This window comes from Pipra filicauda, unplaced genomic scaffold (assembly GCF_003945595.2).
Source record: "Pipra filicauda isolate LSUMZ 115617 unplaced genomic scaffold, ASM394559v2 scaffold235_size1210477_pilon, whole genome shotgun sequence".
NCBI classification, from domain to species: Eukaryota; Metazoa; Chordata; class Aves; order Passeriformes; family Pipridae; genus Pipra; species Pipra filicauda.
In genome coordinates, this window is record NW_024104349.1 from 202,768 (window position 1) to 222,414 (window position 19,647).

General features: G+C 43.6%; 1 protein-coding gene across 1 annotated transcript in view; it reads right to left on the minus strand.

The window, feature by feature from the left end:
- The window catches only part of DDHD1 (DDHD domain containing 1), a 67,142-nt gene that overhangs the window by 10,622 nt on the left and 36,873 nt on the right, over nucleotides 1-19,647 (minus strand). The window contains exons 5-8 of the mRNA XM_027724428.2: nucleotides 14,192-14,298; nucleotides 13,780-13,886; nucleotides 2,532-2,794; nucleotides 1,064-1,139 (exon numbers count right to left, since the gene is read on the minus strand). Of these exons, the coding sequence (XP_027580229.1) occupies nucleotides 1,064-1,139; nucleotides 2,532-2,794; nucleotides 13,780-13,886; nucleotides 14,192-14,298 (553 nt within the window). The remainder of the gene's footprint in view (nucleotides 1-1,063; nucleotides 1,140-2,531; nucleotides 2,795-13,779; nucleotides 13,887-14,191; nucleotides 14,299-19,647) is intronic.

Sequence of the window (19,647 nt, forward strand, 5' to 3'; positions counted from 1 at the left end):
AAAACCTTCAGTTTAAACACAACTGAGTGAAGATTAATCTTTCACAGAGCTGGGGGAGTATCAGCCTGACTCCAGCTTCCTTGATGGTGGAGATAACAGCCTGACACATGCTTTCAAGCAGTGATGAAAAGGAGAAGGATGTGACAAAATGAATTATAGTTCGTTTCCTCTTTTTTATGGCTCAAGATTGACCTTGGCTTCCAGGAGCCCTTCTGAACTCAGAAGGAAAGAAAAATGGCAAGTTAAGAAACAATAATCTCTTTTATTCTCATCTATCATGTCACATTTTTATGGTTTAATATTTCAGGATTGAGTTGAGCAACTAGAAAGTGTCACACATCCCACCCAGAAACCGGAAAATGCCTTTTCCCAGCGATAAGGAATTCTAGTAATTTGTACAGCTGATTAGCAAGCAATCTGTTTCATGAGACTAGAAGTGTGCTGACTGTCAGACCAGAATAATTTGGAAGGAAAATCCACTGCTGGAGGAAATTCAATCAGATTTGCTCAGAGATGTGACATGTTAGTAGTAGTCCCCAAGGAAAATGGATTATTCAACTTAGTAGAAGTGAATTTGTTTAAGATACATGATCAATGTAATTTCCCAAATGGCTTTTACCTTCCCATAGAGTTGTATGTGTGTGTGTAATACAGTAACAATCTATATACAAGTTTACATATTACATGTATTTATTATCTATATATTTAGATACATGTTTACATATAACTACCCATGAACACATATAACAGAATCATAGAATGGGTTGGGTTGGAAGGGACCTTAAAGCCCATCTTGTTCCAACCCCCTGCCGTGGGCAGGGACACCTTCCACTAGACCAGGTTGCTCTAAATTTATTACAAATATGTATTTGTAACAAATAGTAAGATATTAATAAAGCACCATGTTTACACACACATACACACACTTCATCCAACACATTCCAATTATTCTACCAAAATCATGCCTAGGGACATGGGGAAAAAAAAAAGTAAGCAGAATGACTCATTGCAGTATTTTTGCAGCAAGTAGGACATTCAGGAAAAACCTCTCAGACATACATACCTTAAATTTTAAGACAGGTGGTTTTGCTATGGTGGATGCCTTTAACCCATGTAACCTCTCTTCTATCTCTCTCAACCTAGAAAATAGAGATCTTTCTGAGATCCAATAAAAAATGTAGCTTTAACCTCTCTGATCCAAACAGGCATTCCTGTGGGGTCCAACAGTTTTGTCTGCTGGGAAGAGAGAGTGATGGTGTCAGTATTTCTTGGAGCAGCTCAACTGATTAAGAATCAATGTATGTCAAATCCTGTTCCTCTGAACACAGAAGGAATCAATCGACACGTGACAGCTCCCTTGTTCACCCCCCCAAAGCATCTGCCCACCCTCCTTCCTCAGGAGTAGGTGACTCACCTCCTGTTTCCTTGGTGATTTTGCAGCCAAATCACCTGCTTTACTTTGCTTAAAAAACCCAAACAACACCAAAGCCACGGGAAACTTCATGGCTTGAGCATTACTGCAGTGGAACACTGGAGGACTGTGTCCCACCTTTCAGCTATCATTAAAAATGGTCGTTCATCCGTTTTTCTAGTTATCCCAAACTAAAAAAGCAGCTACAATATAAAGCTCACATATGGATGGGCAAAACTGTCCCCACTCCCAGTAGAATTCCAGAAGTTACAGTCTGTTTTCCATTATTTCAGACTGAACTGAATTAAAATGGCTCAAGAAATAGAGAGCCACTCTTTCTATACAGAAGTGCCAGTGTCAAATGATACTCGGGATTACTGTGGATCCAACCAGAAGCACTTCAGAGGATGACTAAGGAGCTGGAGCATGAGTGTGAAAATGGTCATTTCCCCCTGATCATAAGCCAGGCATATGCCTGAAGGATCATTTTACCACTGGAACACTTCATTAGGTTTCTTAACTTCCCTTCTCTCAGAAATATTAAACTTTATCCAGCCTTGCAGCTGATAGAGACGCCCTGTACCACTCCCTTATAACACACATCCCATCCTGATTGCAAGCACAGCAGGAGATCTGTTGCTGTATTAATGCTTCCAAAGTACCACCAATACTGAGATAGGTTCCAGGAAGGAACCAAAAAACTATGATTCATGATTTATCATGTCCCACTTGAAAGACTGAAGCTCAAGTTACTGTTATTAGATTCTCTATCTAATGGGTGTCTCATAACACCTTGATATTCCCATCCTTGGAAGTGTCCAAGGCCAGGTTGGACAGGGGTTGGAGCAACCTGGTCTAGTGGAAGGTGTCCCTGCCCATGGCAGGGGGCAGAAGTGGATATCTTTAAGGTCCCTTCCAATCCCAAACCATTCCATGAGTCTGTGTGGATTCAGAGCTCCTCCAGCAGGGCCTGTCCAGTCCTGTTTTTAGCATCTACCACCCAGCCCCAGCAGAACATCACCCACAAAAGATAACAGCCATGGAGGGTTCTGGAAACACTCCAAGGGCGTTATCTAGGGCTGTGGTTTTCTCCTTTAACAACTGGAAGTGGATGCATTACCGTTGTTTAGTTAGGTAAAGTTCCTCAAGTAAACGCTGCTCCTCGTAGCTCATCCAACGGTCTTCCAGCTCCTCCTCTTCCTTCTGCAGCAACTGTTCATAAAGCCTGACTGGATTCCAGCCAGTCATGATGTCGTAGGTGATGACACAGCCCAGTGAGTGGGACACGATGGAGACTTTCCCTCCTTTCTCCTCAAACTCCGGATTCCGGGAGCAGAAGAGCGTGTACAGCCGGTTCAGCTCCTGCTGCAGCCCCTTCACCAGCTGTTTCAAGAGGGTGACAGTCAAACATCAACATTTGATTACTCCTGTTGGTGTTCAGGAACGTTCACATCCTACACTGACCCCTTCCTAGGATGAGCACGGAGGTCTGTGCACTTTGGCTGGGAAGATGAGCACAATCTCAAGGCCGGCAGCAACAGCTTGGCTGATTGTCACTGACTCCAGTGGTTCACCTCCCCCCTCCAGAGCCAGCACCGACCACCACACAGGACATGTGGTGACCCCAGAACTGCTACACCACATGGCCCAAGGCATTGAATTGAACTAAACACTTCAATAAATGACAGTTCTGCTTAAAGTACTTCACAGCATCCTCTGAGGTGAACAAAGGGACATGGTTTTCACCAGCACAGCAGTGACTTTTAACACAGTGGTATTTCCCTTCTGGCTTGATTCTCCCTCATTTTCTCCACTTTTTCACAGCTCTGAACATTTCTCCCGTGTCAGAGGTTCAGCTCCTTTTTTAACTTAAGGAGGATGGAAGGGGCCTGAGCTACACATGACCTGGAATCAACTCATATCTCTGGCACAATCCTGGCATTACCCTAAACAAGTCAGACCCACTTCCTCCATTTATCAAAGTGAGCAACAGCATTCCTACCTCATTGCAGGGCACCGGGAAGAGAAATCCATGAAAATGGAAGTGCTCAGATACTACAGTGAGAGCCTGAATGGGTTCTGGGAAAAAAAATCCTCGAATTGCTTTTGGATCTTGAAGTCATCAAGCCTTTCATTCCCCTGCCTGGCTGCCAGGAGATGGAGTTTTGTGTCCTCCTTCCCCTCCTACACCTGCACTTACTGCAAATTCTTCCAGAGGAATCTGAAGGAAAGAATGCTGCTAAAGAATAAAAAGCCTCATCTCAGGTAAAACGATAATACAGGAAGAGAAAAAGCAAAAATGAGACAAGGCAGAGACAGAATTTGAACCCTTTATACAAACAGTGCCAAGAAAAATACTCTTCTAGTTACAGGGTTTAAGGAGAGTTTTTTTTTTGGGGGGGGGGGGAAAGGAATGCAACATGGTTTTTAAACATCACAGACTAATCCATAGTACTACAGCAGTAAATATATATTGGTCCTATGAGTCTCTGAGAAGCTTATCTGCTCGGAATCCTATGCTATAGGATAAAGAGGTTCAGATTCACACAAGTATTTTAGAGAGAAATGTTGAAAGACAGGAGATTTGGGAACTGGCCAATGCAAAAAAAAAAAAAAAAGCAGCTTTGCCTGTGAAACTCAGCATGGAAACCAAGCAATGCTTCCAGGCTATGGCACAGAGGAGGACAAACAAGAAATTGCAAATCATTCCCTTGTTAGCAACGGGAAATTAAAGCTATAGAACATGTAATTTCAACATGATTTTTCAAGAGCCTGAGTCATTACTGAATATAAATATGAATAGCACCAGGACTGTCAGTGTTTGATACACATTTTACTGAGTGAGGATCCACACAATAAACCTGATGCCTGAAGTGCTGTGAAATGATTAACAAAGCCTTGCAACAGCTTGGAGAAATGAGTATCAGAACACCTATTTTCAAGTATTTTTGACTGTAGTGCTGCCTCTTCTTGCACTTGGGTCTATACAGACTGTGGGCATCATTTTCACACATGAATAAACAGAGTTTTCAGCAAGAGTTGGAGCTGAAAATATCAATCAGGACTAGCTTTGGCTGGCTGATAGTTTCTCAATTTAAAAAGGTTTTGATTAAAACCCAGAACAAAATAGCAGGGATCAGTTGAAATCAAAGTGGTTTGGGATTCCTGCCAGGAGCTCAGTGAAATGAGGGAGCACTGATATAGAATCATAGAATGGTTTGGGTTGGAAGGGACCTTACAGACCATCTTGTTCCAATCCCCTGCCATGAGCAGGGACACCTTCCACTAGACCAGGTTGCTCCAAGCCCCTCCAACCTGGCCTTTAACACTTCCAGGGATGCAGCAGCAGCCACAGCTTCTCTGGGCATCCTGTGCCAGGGCCTCACCACCCTCACACCCAACAATGTCTTCCCAATATCCCTCTGGCAGTGGGAAACCATTCCCCTTGTCCTGTCACTCCATCCCTTGTTCCAAGTCCCTCTCCAGCTCTCCTGGAGCCCCTTTAGGGCTCTCAGGTCTCCCTGGAGCCTTCTCTTCTCCAGGTGAACACCCCCAGCTTTCCCAGCCTGGCTCCAGAGCAGAGGGGTTCCAGCCCTTGGAGCATCTCTGTGGCCTCCTCTGGACTTGCTGCAGCAGCTCCACGTTCTCCTCACGTTGGAGACCACAGAGCTGGACACAGAACTCCAGCACTTTCCATGGGTGGCTGCTGGGATACCCTCCAAAGTACCCAACATCCATCATCCTGCCACCAGGGACCTTAACAGCAACTTGCTCAACAGCCCTGTACTCTACTCTCCTGTAGCCCATTCCTGCACAGTCTATTTCCCTGGAAAAGCAGACAACTTCCAGGAAGAATGATACTGTGTCATCTCCCCCCCCAGGTACAGAGCGGGTAAAAAATCTTCTGACACTATGGCATTTCCATTATAAACTCCTTTTTTTGTTGCAATCTGGAGGCATAAACCAGAATATTCTTGGAAAATCCTGGTTGGACACTGAGTCCAACCCTGTTTTTCACTGTCCTGCTCCTTACATATATGCTGTTACTGGGAAGACAGGCAAAAACATGGACAACGACTAAGAAACTGTGCATGGATTTCCAAATAGCTGCATACTTGGAAGTTTGCAAAGCAGAGTCCAAGCACTGGATTCAACTGAATCATCTGATGGAGATTATTCCTAAACTCCAAATTCCTGGTTACCAAACTTAACTGTGGAGTGGAAGCAGGAAATCCTCCAGATTTCCAGGTACTGTGAAATGGTCTGGTTTTGCTGCTCTGCCAAACCAGAAGCCCTCTACCTGCAGTGAGCACTTATGGATGTTGGTGTCCTGCCAAAAGTTCTGTGCCAGCACTAAGATTAGAAACCTTTTTGGTGTGTAGTAAGAAAAAAAAAAAGAAATTAAAAGAAAAAGTATATTCATTTAAAGTCCCAGCTAAAAAACCGTTTTGTTAAGTAATATATGAAGATAAGGTAATATTTATTGGTGTTGGAACTAGATGATGCTTAATGTCTGTTCCAACCCAAGCCATTCTATCATTCCATTCTATGATTTAGTCCTGATTTGCTTTCTTAGCATAAAATATTCTAACTTGTAAAAGGAAAGTTTGGTTTGAACAGAGTTTTAGTCCAGCAACTGCAACATGAAATGCTTTCAAATCCCTTTTGCAGTTACAGCTTGGTATATATCCTAACACTCCATATAAAAATACCTTTTAAAAACAACAAGTGGCTTCGCATTTCCTAAAATCAGTGATTTTTTTCATTGGAATTTAAACATGAAAAATGTATCTGTCTATCAAATTTTCTCTCCTAAATGGCATCACTGTAATAAAATCAATTTTTTAGGAGCTGATGTCTTGTCTTTTTGCTCCCTCTTGCACTCTTGTCTTTTTGCTCCCTCTGAAGGGTCTGTGGGAGTCTTAATTAAATACTATTAAATAAAAAAACTCCCAAATGACAAAAAAATAACAACTCATCCTCCCAAACCCACAACACCCAAGTGGCTGCTCTGTGGCTGCACCTCATGGTCAGGTTATAAGTAATGGGTGCCTCACCCTGAGCTTGTTGAACGCTTCTCCTGCTCTCACTGCACCTACATCAAGGAATTCCTGATTAAAGGAGCCCTTTTCCCACTGGTTTCCCTTTGGGAAACAACCCTCACTGCCTGCTGATCCACAGGATCTATCGTGTGCTTAGAGGAAGCACCTGCTGGTTCTGCCTGAAAACAGAAAAACAGGAATCATCTACAAAAAAAAAAAAAAAAGGAATAGTGGGATGCAACATGACCAGACCCCTCTCTCTTTTTCCATCTCCTCTCCTCCCTCCCAGTTCCCACCTCGTTTTGGGGACCAGTGGGACTGAACACTCACAGAGCTGTTTCTCCATCCAAGGTCTTCACAAGGCTTTCCCCACAAACTGAGTTTCCTTGAGTTTCCCATATTCCCAACCCATATAACCACCTCCCAGGGCTTCTCCCACAGACCAAACAAGCTCAAACATCTCACAGCAGAATAAATGAGGCAGCAGCCGATGTTTTTCCCAGTCAGCTGCTCCCCTGATCCCTGTGCAGCTGCTCCAACTGCTGATTTTCTGCCTGCTCTGCTCTGTTACCCTCAGCTCTTCCAGAAGGACCAGGGAAATGCAGCATGTTTACCTGCCTGTTACTGAACAGATCAAACACTGCAACAAAGGGAACTCTTCCTATTTCTCCCAGAAAGAGCTGTATCAAATCCCATCCTCCCAGCTGGCCTCCCTACCTCAGTGTTAGTTTAGCATCAAACACTGAAATATTTCAAGGAAAGGTAGAGAAAATCTTCTACTGTTCCTGTTCTCTTTCCCAGGAAAGTCCTTTCTCCCTGTTCTGATTTTTAGGGAAAAATCTGGGAAACACCTTTTGCAGACCAGCTGTTTCAGTACTAAAGTTTAGTGCAGGATTAAAATGCTACAAGTCTTGCAGGTGTAACATTAAATACTCACAGATACCCAGAGAAAATCCTTCCAGTGCCTAGAGGGGCTCTCAAGAGAGTTTGGGAGGGACTTTGGACAAGGTCCTGGAGGGACAGGACAAGGGGAATGGCTTCCCACTGCCAGAGGGCAGGGATAGATGGGATATGGGGAAGGAATTGTTGGCTGTGAGGGTGGTGAGGCCCTGGCACAGGTTTTCCAGAGAAGCTGTGGCTGCCCCTGGATCCCTGGAAGTGTTTGAGGCCAGGTTGGAGGGGCTTGGAGCAACCTGGTCTAGTGGAAGGTTTCCCTGCCCATGGCAGGGGGTTGGAACTGGATGATCTTTCAGGTTCCTTCCAACCCAAACCATTCTATGGTTACTATTTGCCTGAAGCTCCATTTAGCAGCTGAAGTTTTGCCAATAAATCTTCCATGCAGGAAACTCAAGCCCACAGGATCAAGTTGCTCAGAAGTCATCAGCTTATATTCAGACAAACTGAGGTTAAACACTGTGGGCTCTTCACAAACCAAATTAAAGGCAGAGTCAGGAATGGTCTTTCTGCACATTCATTCTGTGACAGTTTGTGCAATTCAAGGTAAAGCAAAAAAACAGACTGTCAACCAAGGACCAGGATGCTGGACTTGATCAGGCCAAAAAATGCCCTTTACTTTCCAGTTACATGGCATGTGGCTTCCAGGGAATCCAAAGATAACGGCCCATTCCATCCATTCAGGAATCCTGGTGGTACAGGCATGTGCTTTATACGGACAAGACGGGAGTCTGAGTCAAATAAAACACATCACTGTCATTTCAGAAGGATCTGTGGGAAGGTTGACAATAAGGGCAGCAGGATCATGCCTCTAATCACCCCCTGGGTATTGAGCAAGTCTGAACTGCTGGATCATGATGGGGAGTGAGACATCCAGAGCTGCTGTCTGGCTCAGTTTTGTGCAGAACATTAACAGCATCCTGTGCTGAGCTGGAAAAATCCAAACCTCTATATCCCTGGCACCAGCATCTCAAACAGCTGCTCGTTCTCCTCTGAGGCAAAGCAGCCCTGTGAGACATCAGCACAAATAAGCATGAGCAGCATGTCTGTTCTTTCAAAGCAGAAGGAAGTGGGCTGTGTGTGTGGTGGACAAACTCCTCCTGGACCCACACCAAGTAGATCCAGGCTGGAGGAAGAACTCCATCCCCTGGTCCCTTCTAGGGGGCAGATCACTGGGGTCAAAGGGGCTTTTCAGTGCGTGCCAAAATTACCACTGCAGAAAATGACACTTTCCCCTCAATATGCAGGAAATGAGTTTTTTCAAGAAAACTGGAGTACAAAACCCCTGCTGGCACCTGGGCATAGCAGTAACGCAGAGCTTGAGGCTGCTCTTGCTCAAATCCTCATTCACACAATCATTAAGGTTGGAAAAACAGCTCCAGGATCGTCAGGCTCAGCCTCTGACCCACCACCACCATCATGCCCACTAAACCATATCGTGAAGTGCCACATCTCCTTGTTTGTTGAACACTTCAAAGGATGGCGACTCCACCACTTCCCTGGGCAGCCTGTTCCACTGCTTAACCACCCTTTCAGTGAAGGAGTGTTTCCTAATATCCAGCCTGAGCCTCCCCTGGCACTTGCTGCCAAAACCTGGACAATGCACTCCAGTCCAAACCTTTTTGATCTGTCAAATCCAACAAAAAAACTTCCTCTCCTCTTGGGCTATGTGGATTGTCCCCTCCTGAGACTGCTCTCAGCTCTGACCATCCCTTTGCTGTAACTCTCAGAGTTCCTTTCTCCATGCCATCTCCACAGGACCCTCACCCACTGGACTGTCTTCCCACATGAACAGTTTGAACCCTAAGAGAAATAAAATAACAGAAAGCTACCAATGAAAAGAGAGTGCAGGAAACACGACCTCTGCACCCCCTCCAGCTTGAACAGCATGACTGTGTTTTTGTACCTTTGTGGGAAAGGAATTTCAAGGAGATCTGAGGAACAGTTAGTTTTGCAAGCAGCCCTTTCCAAATGTCAAGAGAGCTTCAGGAGAAAGTGCAAACTCATTTGAAAGTCAGCAAGCAGGCAGTGTGTGAGCCAACTGGGGGGAGAAGAGGGCCCTTAAAAGCCAACAGAAGAGCTGCAGCTCAAGGATGGACTGTAAAGGACCGTGAAAGCGAAGACAAGAAGTTTTTGTTCCACGTGAACCAGGAGAACATGCCAACACATGAGGCAGAGCTGGTGAGGCTGCTGACCCTCAGGATACAACAGTTGTCACACTCCCTGATGGCATCACTGAAGGATGCCAGGGGATTGTCACAACAACAGATGAGAGGCCAGAATGAGCAGGAGCTGTGGGAACAGACGGGAAAGGCTGTGTATTTTAGTGATGGAACAAAAAAAGGATCTGTGGGTCTGTCCAGACCCAAGTCTCTCTCTCAAGACCACTCTTGCTGCTGAAAAGCTGAGTCTAACCCATTTCTAACAAGTCACTGTTAGGTTCAGGCAGAGCCATTAACCTACCACTTCATAAAGCTGAGAATTCATTCAAGGACAATCCAATTAATTAAGCAAGCCATGGAAGTGCTGCCAAGCAGCATCTTCATTATTAGGTTCAACAAAATAAGCAAAGCTAGTGTTAAATAGTCTCAGTTTAAAATTTCCTGCTCCACATCTTGTTTTCAAACACTCCTAAAACAGTTCCCTTTAGTTGCTGAAAGGGATACACAAAGAAAGGATATTCCCATTGCAAAACCTCATATGCAAGAGGGATGAAAGTTCTACTATAAGTTAACACGTGCCCTCAATATGTGTTTAATGGCAAATCATGAAGCCATTTCAAGGTCAGGACTCTGAGTAACCTGGTCTAGTGGAAGGTGCCCCTGCCCATGGCAGGGAGTGCAACAAGATGGTGTTTAAGGTCCCTTCCAATCCAAACTATTCCATGATTCTAAGGTGGACAATGAAGTTTCCCTGCTCTTCAGCTGAGAAGGAAGTAATCCAAAAACATGTCCTACTGATCTGAGGCTACTACAGTATTTGCACCAAATCTTTATAGAGATTTTGGGATGACTGATGTAAATAATATTTATCCTGTACTACAGGCATTTTCTGCCATGACATATATCAATAATTTGCAGAATTACAATTAGCCTGCAAGTGAGTACAGTGAAGATCAGTAAAAAAAAGCATTTAGCACTATAATGAAGGTGACAACACTGAATTTACTATGTATCAATTAGTCTTTTTAATCTCTGTTACAGCCATTCATTATTAAAGAAATATGAAGCTACAGTGACACAGATGTGAAATGAAGTCGCCCACTGAAGACACTAAACCCTGAGATTAGGTTACCACAGATGGCACCAGCAAGGTCAGAAGCAGAATGTGAAATGACTGTTCATTTAGAAATAGGTAGGTCTGCAGCAAAACATCAATTTATTGCTTTTCCTTATTATCTGATAATGTTTAAAAAGGGATTTGGTATGGGCAAGGACCTGAACAGCACAACTTGCAGCCACACAAAACCACCACGGCTGAATCTGTTGGCTGCAGTCTGAGACCAGACTGTCTGAGGTGTTCATAGGGCTGTGCTGAATTATTAATGCCTGTCTGGTATCACATCGCATGTCAGGAGTCAGAGGAACCTTTTGGATACTCTCCTACCGTGCTGGAGAAGAAACAATACTTGAAATCAGAGAGGGGGTCATCCACCACGCTCCTGGAAGGCTCAGCTGAGCCATCCAGTGCCTCTGGGACAGCTCTTTGCTGTCCCGCGTGAAAACGATACGAACAAGGACTCTTCCCCCTGAAAGGAGAGAGTGGCTGCCTCTCACACTGCCCACCTGCAAATCCCTTAAGGAGCTGTTTGAAGAGTGCTAAGAAGCTTTAAAGAAGCACTTCTGGTACTTCTCGATGTGGGGAAAATTCTTGAAAGGAGAAAGGAAAGTTGTATCCAAGTATTGTGCAATGTGTGCTGGCAGCCCCAAAAGCCAAACGTGTCCTGGGCTGCCTCCCCAGCAGCGTGGGAAGCAGGATCAAGGGAAGGATTCTCCCTCTGCCAGGATCCCATAGATCCCACCTGGAGCACCGTGTCCAGCTCTGGGGCCCCCAACATGAGAAGGATGTGGAGCTGCTGTAGTAAGTCCAGAGGAGGCCATGGAGATGCTCCAAGGGCTGGAGCCCCTCTGCTCTGGAGCCAGGCTGGGAGAGCTGGGGGGGTTCACCTGGAGAAGGGAAGGTTCCAGGGACACCTGAGAGCCCCTTCCAGGGCCTAAAGGGGCTCCAGGAGAGCTGGAGAGGGACTTTGGACAAGGGCCTGGAGTGACAGGACAAGGGGGAATGGCTTCCCACTGCCAGAGGGCAGGGTGAGATGGGATATCAGGAAGAAATTCTTGTGTGTGAGGGTGGGGAGGCCCTGGCACAGGATGCCCAGAGAAGCTGTGGCTGCCCCTGGATCCCTGGAAGTGTTCAAGGCCAGGTTGGATGGGGCTTGGAGCAATCTGGTCTAGTGGAAGGTGTCCCTGCCCATGGCAGGGGGTGGAACAGGATGATATTTAAGGTCCTTTCCAACCCAAACCACTCTGGGATCTGATGACTGCCGAGTGTCATGAGGTGAACAGCAGCTTTACCCTTCCCTAGGCTGAGCTCACCACATTGCTCCATTTATTTCACAGAGGCAAAGTGAAGTTTAATAATTTTCAAGATACTTTCAGGATTTCTGGATGGAAAGCACCAGAAGTGCCCACGGTACACAAAGAATTGTGTGAGTGTAACAAAGTGCTGAGCAGGTACATTAATTCTGAGCAATGTGTGACCATGTGAACACTTGAAGACAAGGCTCATTTCTGAGCTGGAATGAGCATTCAGAGCAAAGTGCCACAAAACAACTCCACACTGAAGATGGGAAACCACCCAGCATTTTCCAGAAGAATGCTCCATTTGATACTATTGTGTTAAACTCTGCAAAGTTAGGTCAGAGAAAAAAAATGGGATAAGGAAGAGTAACTTGGGTATGTTGTTGCAAACACTTCAAGAAAATTCATTTGATTTGATGAAAAACACAGCTTAGTATTCCGTAACCAGATCTAAGCACAGTTACAGCACATTCATTTTATTTGACAATTCTCACACCCAAGGGATGGTGATAAACCTGTAAAACTACAGTTCTACCAAGCAGTGAATTAAGTTTTTCATGCATTGCTGGCCAGCACACCTGAACTTCACTCACTAATCCGTTTCCCATAAGATGTCCACAGACACGCCAAGCCTCTAATGCAGTTTAAAAATATCTGTTTTAAAGCTGCCAGGGAAATTTTCGTCACTTGCCACAATAGTTCATGTTGGCCTCAGTTACACAACAGGCAGAGAAACCTGAGACACAGGGGAGAACGCTGATCAATGAACTCTGCATTACTGAGCAGGAAGAGAGGCCTAGCTTTCAGTTTTAAAATTGACAGTCTAAAGGACTTAAACACACCTAATTTTACTGAAAAGTAGCATCAAAACCCCTTGTAAGCTTTGAAATCTCACCCTGCTCCAGTCTAACCATGCTCAGGGCACCAAGATTGTCAAAAGATTAACTATTCCATATATAATGTAGCCAATACAGAAAGAAACTACAATTCCTACAGAAATTAATCCTAAAACAGCCCCACAGGGGTTTTCCCCTGTGTGATACATGAGGGATGCTACTGGGGTGATGCACTGTGCATGTTCTACAGGTTACTTCATTTATTTATTTATTATATTTTATTATAATTTATTCAAGGGTTATAATTATTAAAGGTTACTATCATTTATTTGAGGCTTTTCCCCTCTGATTCACTGGGTCACTTTACAGCTGCACAGACTAGAGCACATACGTTCCTACAGAGATGTGGCAAAGCAAGATGGGAGCATCCAGAATAAACTGGATAAATAAAAAATAAACAGTCCCCTAATAAACTGTGTAATTGTGAATCATTTTGCCTTCCCTGCAAGGCCAAGTGTACACAAATGCATTAAAACTGCCTAGGGCACGTTTGCACGTGCTGCCATCCCATCTGACAAAAAGGAAATGACAAATGTCCAAGGATTTTGTGAGGGGTAAGAAGAATCTCAGCTCTGTGGACTCCCATTGCTCTAAATACGCAGAAATTATTGAAAACACAGTGGGAATCCTTTCTGTTTCTAAGCTGTTGGTACAGAACCGTTTTCGACAGACATTTCTGCTCTAAATAAATTACACTGCACCCTTTTCTGGCTTCTCTACTCCCACCACTTTTAAAACTCTGTATTTGACTACTGTAGGTGACCATTACGCTCCTACAAAGTGTCAACATCCTTCACACATCAGGGTTTCTCAGAAGGAAACTGTGCTGACATTCCCAAGTCCAGCCTCCAAGCCCTGCTCTAGTAAAACTTACATAAAACCAGGCTTTACACACTTACTTCATCTCTGTACAGAGGACTCGTGTAGTACATGATATCCATGGCGCTGCTGTTCAGCATATCCCGCAAGCCTCGGACTTTATCCGGAGTAATGGAGTCCACAGTGTCTGGGAAAAAGAAAAAGGAGACTTAACTTGCATACAGGAGAATGATAAAACAGAATCACAGGCCGGTTTGGGTTGGGAGGGACCTTAAAGCCCATTTGGTTCCATCTCCCTGCCATGAACCTGGACACCTTCCACTAGAGCAGGTTGCTCCAAACCTGTCCTGGAACACTTCAAGGGATGGGATGTGCAAACAAAACCAAAGAAAAATCCAAGCAAGCCACAGGCAGAGAACAAAGGCTGAAAATTCTGAGGAGGATTTTGCAGACTGCAGCTACTGGCAACAGCAAGAGAACCAAGCCAAGTACCTCCATCGAGGGTCAGTTTTGATCTCCATTCCACTGGAAGGAATTCTACATGTGTTGCAAGGTTGGAAAAATACTTTTCTTCCACTTTTCTGGCAGTATCTCGCATCCTATAAAAACAGAAAGGAACATGTTCCTGTAAAGATTGCTGTTGGTGTTTTTAGCAAATAAACCAATGCATCCAGGAACAACACACCTCCTAGAGTGCTATTTTTCAATCCCTACTATGTAGGTGATTCCCTGAAGTACTTCTTAAACTCTCACAGAATGAAAAATTCTGTATATTACATGCTCAAAAGAGTTTAAATTTATCAGACTATGGGCTTAGCATAAGCCACCTAAATTCAATTCAAAGATACCTCTCAATCCTGGTAGGTTTGGGGTAGAATGTGAAAATCAAAACTCAGAAAATAAGAATTAGAAAATCAGAGAAGAATTAGAAAATCAGAAAATAGAAAATTAAGAATTTCACCACTGCCTAGAAATCTAGAACCCACTGAAATCAACCATTTAACCAGTATGTAAGGAAGACTGTTCAGTGCCTTTAAACACAAAGAAAACTATTAAAAACATGGCTTGGAATGTGAGAATTTTATTTTAATTTTACATACTGAATTGCAAGGCTTGAGAGCTCAGAGGGTGAGAAATAAGGTCTTTTAACTTGCAGTGGCAGATGGAGAGACTTTGAAAAGACTTTTCATTTCTACAGCCAATCTGAACATGAACATTGATGCACCTTTCTCAAGGGATGAGAAAAAATTAAAATACCTAAACCCCAAACCATACCTGACCCTTTCTGCTGTTTGAGGGAAAAGGGGAATAATAGTACGTTATATTCTTGTAAAAATGTGACTTTGTGTTGTGTGAAAGATCCATCAGCACAAAATGAAAACCAAGATATTAAATATCCATGCATTCTATCAAAACCATTCAGCATCCAAACTGAAAGTATTATATTTGCCTTTATCTCCTTGACACAAATTTTGGCTCCCAATGGTATAAGCATTTTTGAGGATGAGCACAACAAACTAAATAAAACCAAGGGGCAGCAGTGCTGGGTTTCCAGCCCCCTTGAAAAGGAGGAGGATGAGCCAGAAAGGTGTATGAAAATTACTGCCTTGAAATAAACATTTTCTACAAAGACAATTATTTCTTCTTCTTTATCATATTTTTTTTCCAGGAAAAAGAAAAGCCTGCTATACTACTAAAAAAGCAGACCAATAATGTAACACATTTTTGAAGAAGGCAGTGAAAACACTTTTCTATAACTGACACTTTCTGATGAAGGAAGGGAAAAAGGGGGAAGGGGAAAGAGAAGGGGGAAGAAAGAGGGAAAAAAAGAAGGGGGAAGGGGGAAAAGAAGAAGGGGGAAGGGGGAAAAAAAGAAGGGGGAAGGGGGAAAAAAAGAAGGGGGAAGGGGGAAAAAAAGAAGGGGGAAGGGGGAAAAAAAGAAGGGGGAAGGGGGAAAAAAAGAAGGAGGAAGGGGAAAAAAGGGGGAAGGGATAAAAAGGGGGAAAGGATAAAAAGGGGGAAAGGATAAAAAAGGAGGAAAGGAAAGAAAAAAGGGCAAAAAAGGGAGAAGGGAAGAAAAAAAGGGGGAAGAGGACAAAAAAAAGGGGGGAAGGGGACAAAAAAAGGGGGAAGGGGACAAAAAAAGAGGGGAAGGGGGACAAAAAAAGGGGGAAGAGGGAAGTAGCATTCTTTACATCCTTTCTTCCAAAGCAGTTACTGATGGCCTGACCAAAGAGCCAAGAAATACAACTGTTCAGCATCTCTATTTTTAAAGCCTGGTGTGATTGCACTCCTAATCTCCTGGATTCTCATCCAGCGAGACAGTAAAGGTTTAAATAAAGCAGAAAGTCCTCTCCATCATAAGGGGGAAAAAAAATAAATCAGCAAGAGGATCTGCTTAAATCAGGGTTGATTTAAGGCCTGAGCTGACCTGAGCCCTCCCTGCCACCCCCACACACAACAGGCCTCTGAGGACACTTATGTGAGAGCCCAACTTCAGCCCAGGAAATTTCTAGATTATCAAGAAGATAAAAATTCAGTGAATACATTAACATTTCTGGAATTCCCTGAGTAACCAAAAAGAGAAACACACCTATTCTTTGGAAATGCCAACAATTCCTTGGTATTGCCAAGTCAGCTTAACTTTCTCTGCGTGAAGGAGGGATAGAGTTAATTTTCTTCCTGGTAGCTGGTACAGTGCTGTGTTTTGGATCTAGGATGAGCACAGTGTTGATAACACACTGATATTTTGGTTGTTTTGGCTGTGCTTACCCTGAGTCAAGGACTTTTCAGTGTCTCATGCTCTGCCAGCGAGGAGCTGCACAAGAAGCTGGGAGGGAACACGGCCAGGACAGCTGACCCAGAGTTATTCCAACAGGGTTTTTGTTCCCCCATTATTATTATTATTATTATTATTATTATTATTATTATTATTATTATTATTATTATTATTATTATTATTATTATTAAAAATAATAACAATTATTAAATAATGAATAATCAATGTATTATTTTAATAATTATTACATTATTAATAATTATTAAAAGGTTTTACCTTTTTCCAACTCTGCTCCCCATCCCACTTTGGGGGGGAGGAGAGAGCAAAAGGCTTTATAGTGCTTAGATTCAGGCTGGGCTTAAACCATGACACTGTGAGTTCAGAACTAGCTAAATTTAGCAGGAAATTAGCCAAGCAGCAAAATAAAGCTGCTTGACTTAAAAGCAGTGAAAGCATAGAAATACTGTATGAATAAAGCAGAGAATTCTACACAGTAATAATTGCTTCAACTGAAGGAAAGGGTAAATAACCTGGTCCTAACAGTACAGGAAAAAGCCATTCAAACTATTTACATATCAGTGGCAGCTGGAAATATTATGGAGGAATAGCTATTAGACATCTCCATCTTCAAATTCAACCAAGAGCTACAGGGCTTCCTTCTGTTTGAAAGGGTCCAGGTCTTATTAAAGCTACTCACAGACAAACTAACACGGGGGATTTTCTTTTTAACTAGAAGTCTTCTTTCTAAAGCCAAATACAGGGATTTGGAGAAAATAGTGCAGCCTTGCTATTCTGCCAAAGCTTTTGGGAAAAGCTTCAAGTTTGTGCTCCTAAAAGCTGTGCCAGCTTTGTGTCATCCAACATCTTATGAAATGTAAAACCTAATTTTATTCAGATCTGGAGGTTTCCCCTCATGTTGGGGGAGGTTGTCTGGGCACGATCCAGCCTTTGGCAGAATAGTCCCAAACTTACAGAATCCCAGGATGGTTTGGGTTGGAAGGAACCTTAAAGATCACCCAGTTCCACTCCCTGCTATGGGCAGGGACACCTTCCACTAGACCACATTGCTCCAAGCTCTGTCCAATCTGGCCTGAAACACTTCCAGGGATCCAGGGGCAGCCACAGCTTCTCTGGGAAACCTGTGCCAGGGCCTCCCCACCCTCACAACCAAGAATCCCTTCCTGATACCCCATCTTGCCCTGCCCTCTGGCAGTGGGAAGCCATTCCCCCTTGTCCTGTCACTCCAGGACCTTGTCCCAAGTCCCTCTCCAGCTCTCTTGGAGCCTCTTTAGGTGCTGGAAGGGGCTCCAAGGTCTCCCCAGAGCCTTCTCTTCTGCCTGAATGACCACGGCCAAACACTTACAAGCACTTGGTCCATGAGAAAACCAAAACCCAACTCTGTGTGAATCTTCCTTATGCCTTGCAAAATCCAGCCTGGTAGAAGTGCACAAAAGCTTTGTTTCAACCAATTTTTGTTACCTGCCCCCTCACTGACATCAAATCAAGCAGCAACTCCATTTCCTGGTGTTTTGAGCAGGGCCCTCCCATTGGACACATTGACCTTACAGAGCTGGGTAATACCACACACCACTGACTCAAGTTTGTTTGATTACAAACTCTGTAGCTACTAAAACATTTCATTTTTATGCTTTCCACTACAGTTTCAGAGCCAATCCAGTCCGATGTTCCCAAACAAACACTGTCAGAGGTGCAGTTATCCTCTCTTTCATTATTTTACAGCAGCAATGTCACATCAATCTCCTGCTCACAGGAACAATTCCCAGGGCAAGACATCCCATCCCACTCCCATTTTCTGATCGTTTGATACAAAGAAAACTGTGAATGTGTGGCTACACTCACATGCAAACCCCCAGCACACAGACCTGCTATACACTTGCTTATCTGTTCAAATCCTCAAAAATAAATATTTTGTGCTACTTTATTAGATGGTAAATCCCTCTACTTAAATCTATACATTAAAACACACAGAAATAACTATAATTTATGATTTTTTTAAAGAAAAAAGTCACTCAGGCACAGATGCAACACATATCTTAGAAAGAATTTTGACATATTGCTATTTTCCAGATGAGAAGTAATGGCCTGAAAATAGACGCTTTAGGATTCACCATAAATAAAATGTGCTTGGCTTGCCTTTCTCTGATTAAAATAATAAATAACAAATCCCTATTTTCACAGGTATTCATCCTTGCTTAAGTGAGTATATTCCAGGGATATGTTAACATATTTAGGATTATTGCCGGGGGTTTTTTAATCTCATGCTACTGGTTTCACTTGTGTGCATTCACAAATTCTACATTAAAAACTGGAGAGTTACAAACCATGTTAGTTCACAAATTTCATAAAATGATGCTGATAGCTGGTAACAGAGCAAAATGCCTGAAGGCTTGAAGAAGTTACTCATTTATTCCCAAGATATCTTTGCAGACGCTCTTCCGTCAGATGATCCATGGCCAAGAAAAAGGGAATGGTCTTTTATTTAAAAAGCAACACAGCAGTCAACCTCTTACTCTGAACTCCTGATTTCATAGAATCCCAGAATGGGTTGGGTTAGAAGGGACCTTAAAAATCATCTTGTTCCACCTCCTGCCATAGGCAGGGACACCTTCCACTATCCCAGGTTGCTCCAAGCCCCATCCAACCTGGCCTGGAACACTTCCAGGGATGGGGCAGCCACAGTTGCTCTGGGCAAGTTGTTCCTCAGTTCCAGTGCCTCACCATCCCCATCACAGTGAGGAATTTCTTCCCAATATCTCATCTAAACCTGCCCTCGTCAGTTTAAAGTCATTACCCCTTATCCTGTCACCCTAATTCTAAGAGACAGGGCAATGGGATGTTCTCAGAAAAAAAGCCCTAAACTCTCATTACTTCTTGTAAAACCATGTGGATCTATTCCTGGATTTTGGTCACACCACTGGTAAATCATGTTCTAAATTATTCCCCAACTGCTTTCACCACCCTGGAGTTCCCTCAAATGGAGGGGAAGCCCTCATCGCCTCTTTGAGGAAATAATACCACGAGTTATTGAGGAAACTCAGGGCTGGCTTGAGCTAAATTGGGTAAGTTGAAGTGAGAGTAGCCGGCATGAGTAATAAAAATTGAGATCTGCTCCAGCCAGAGGAAATGAAAGGGCGTCTGTTTTCCAAAT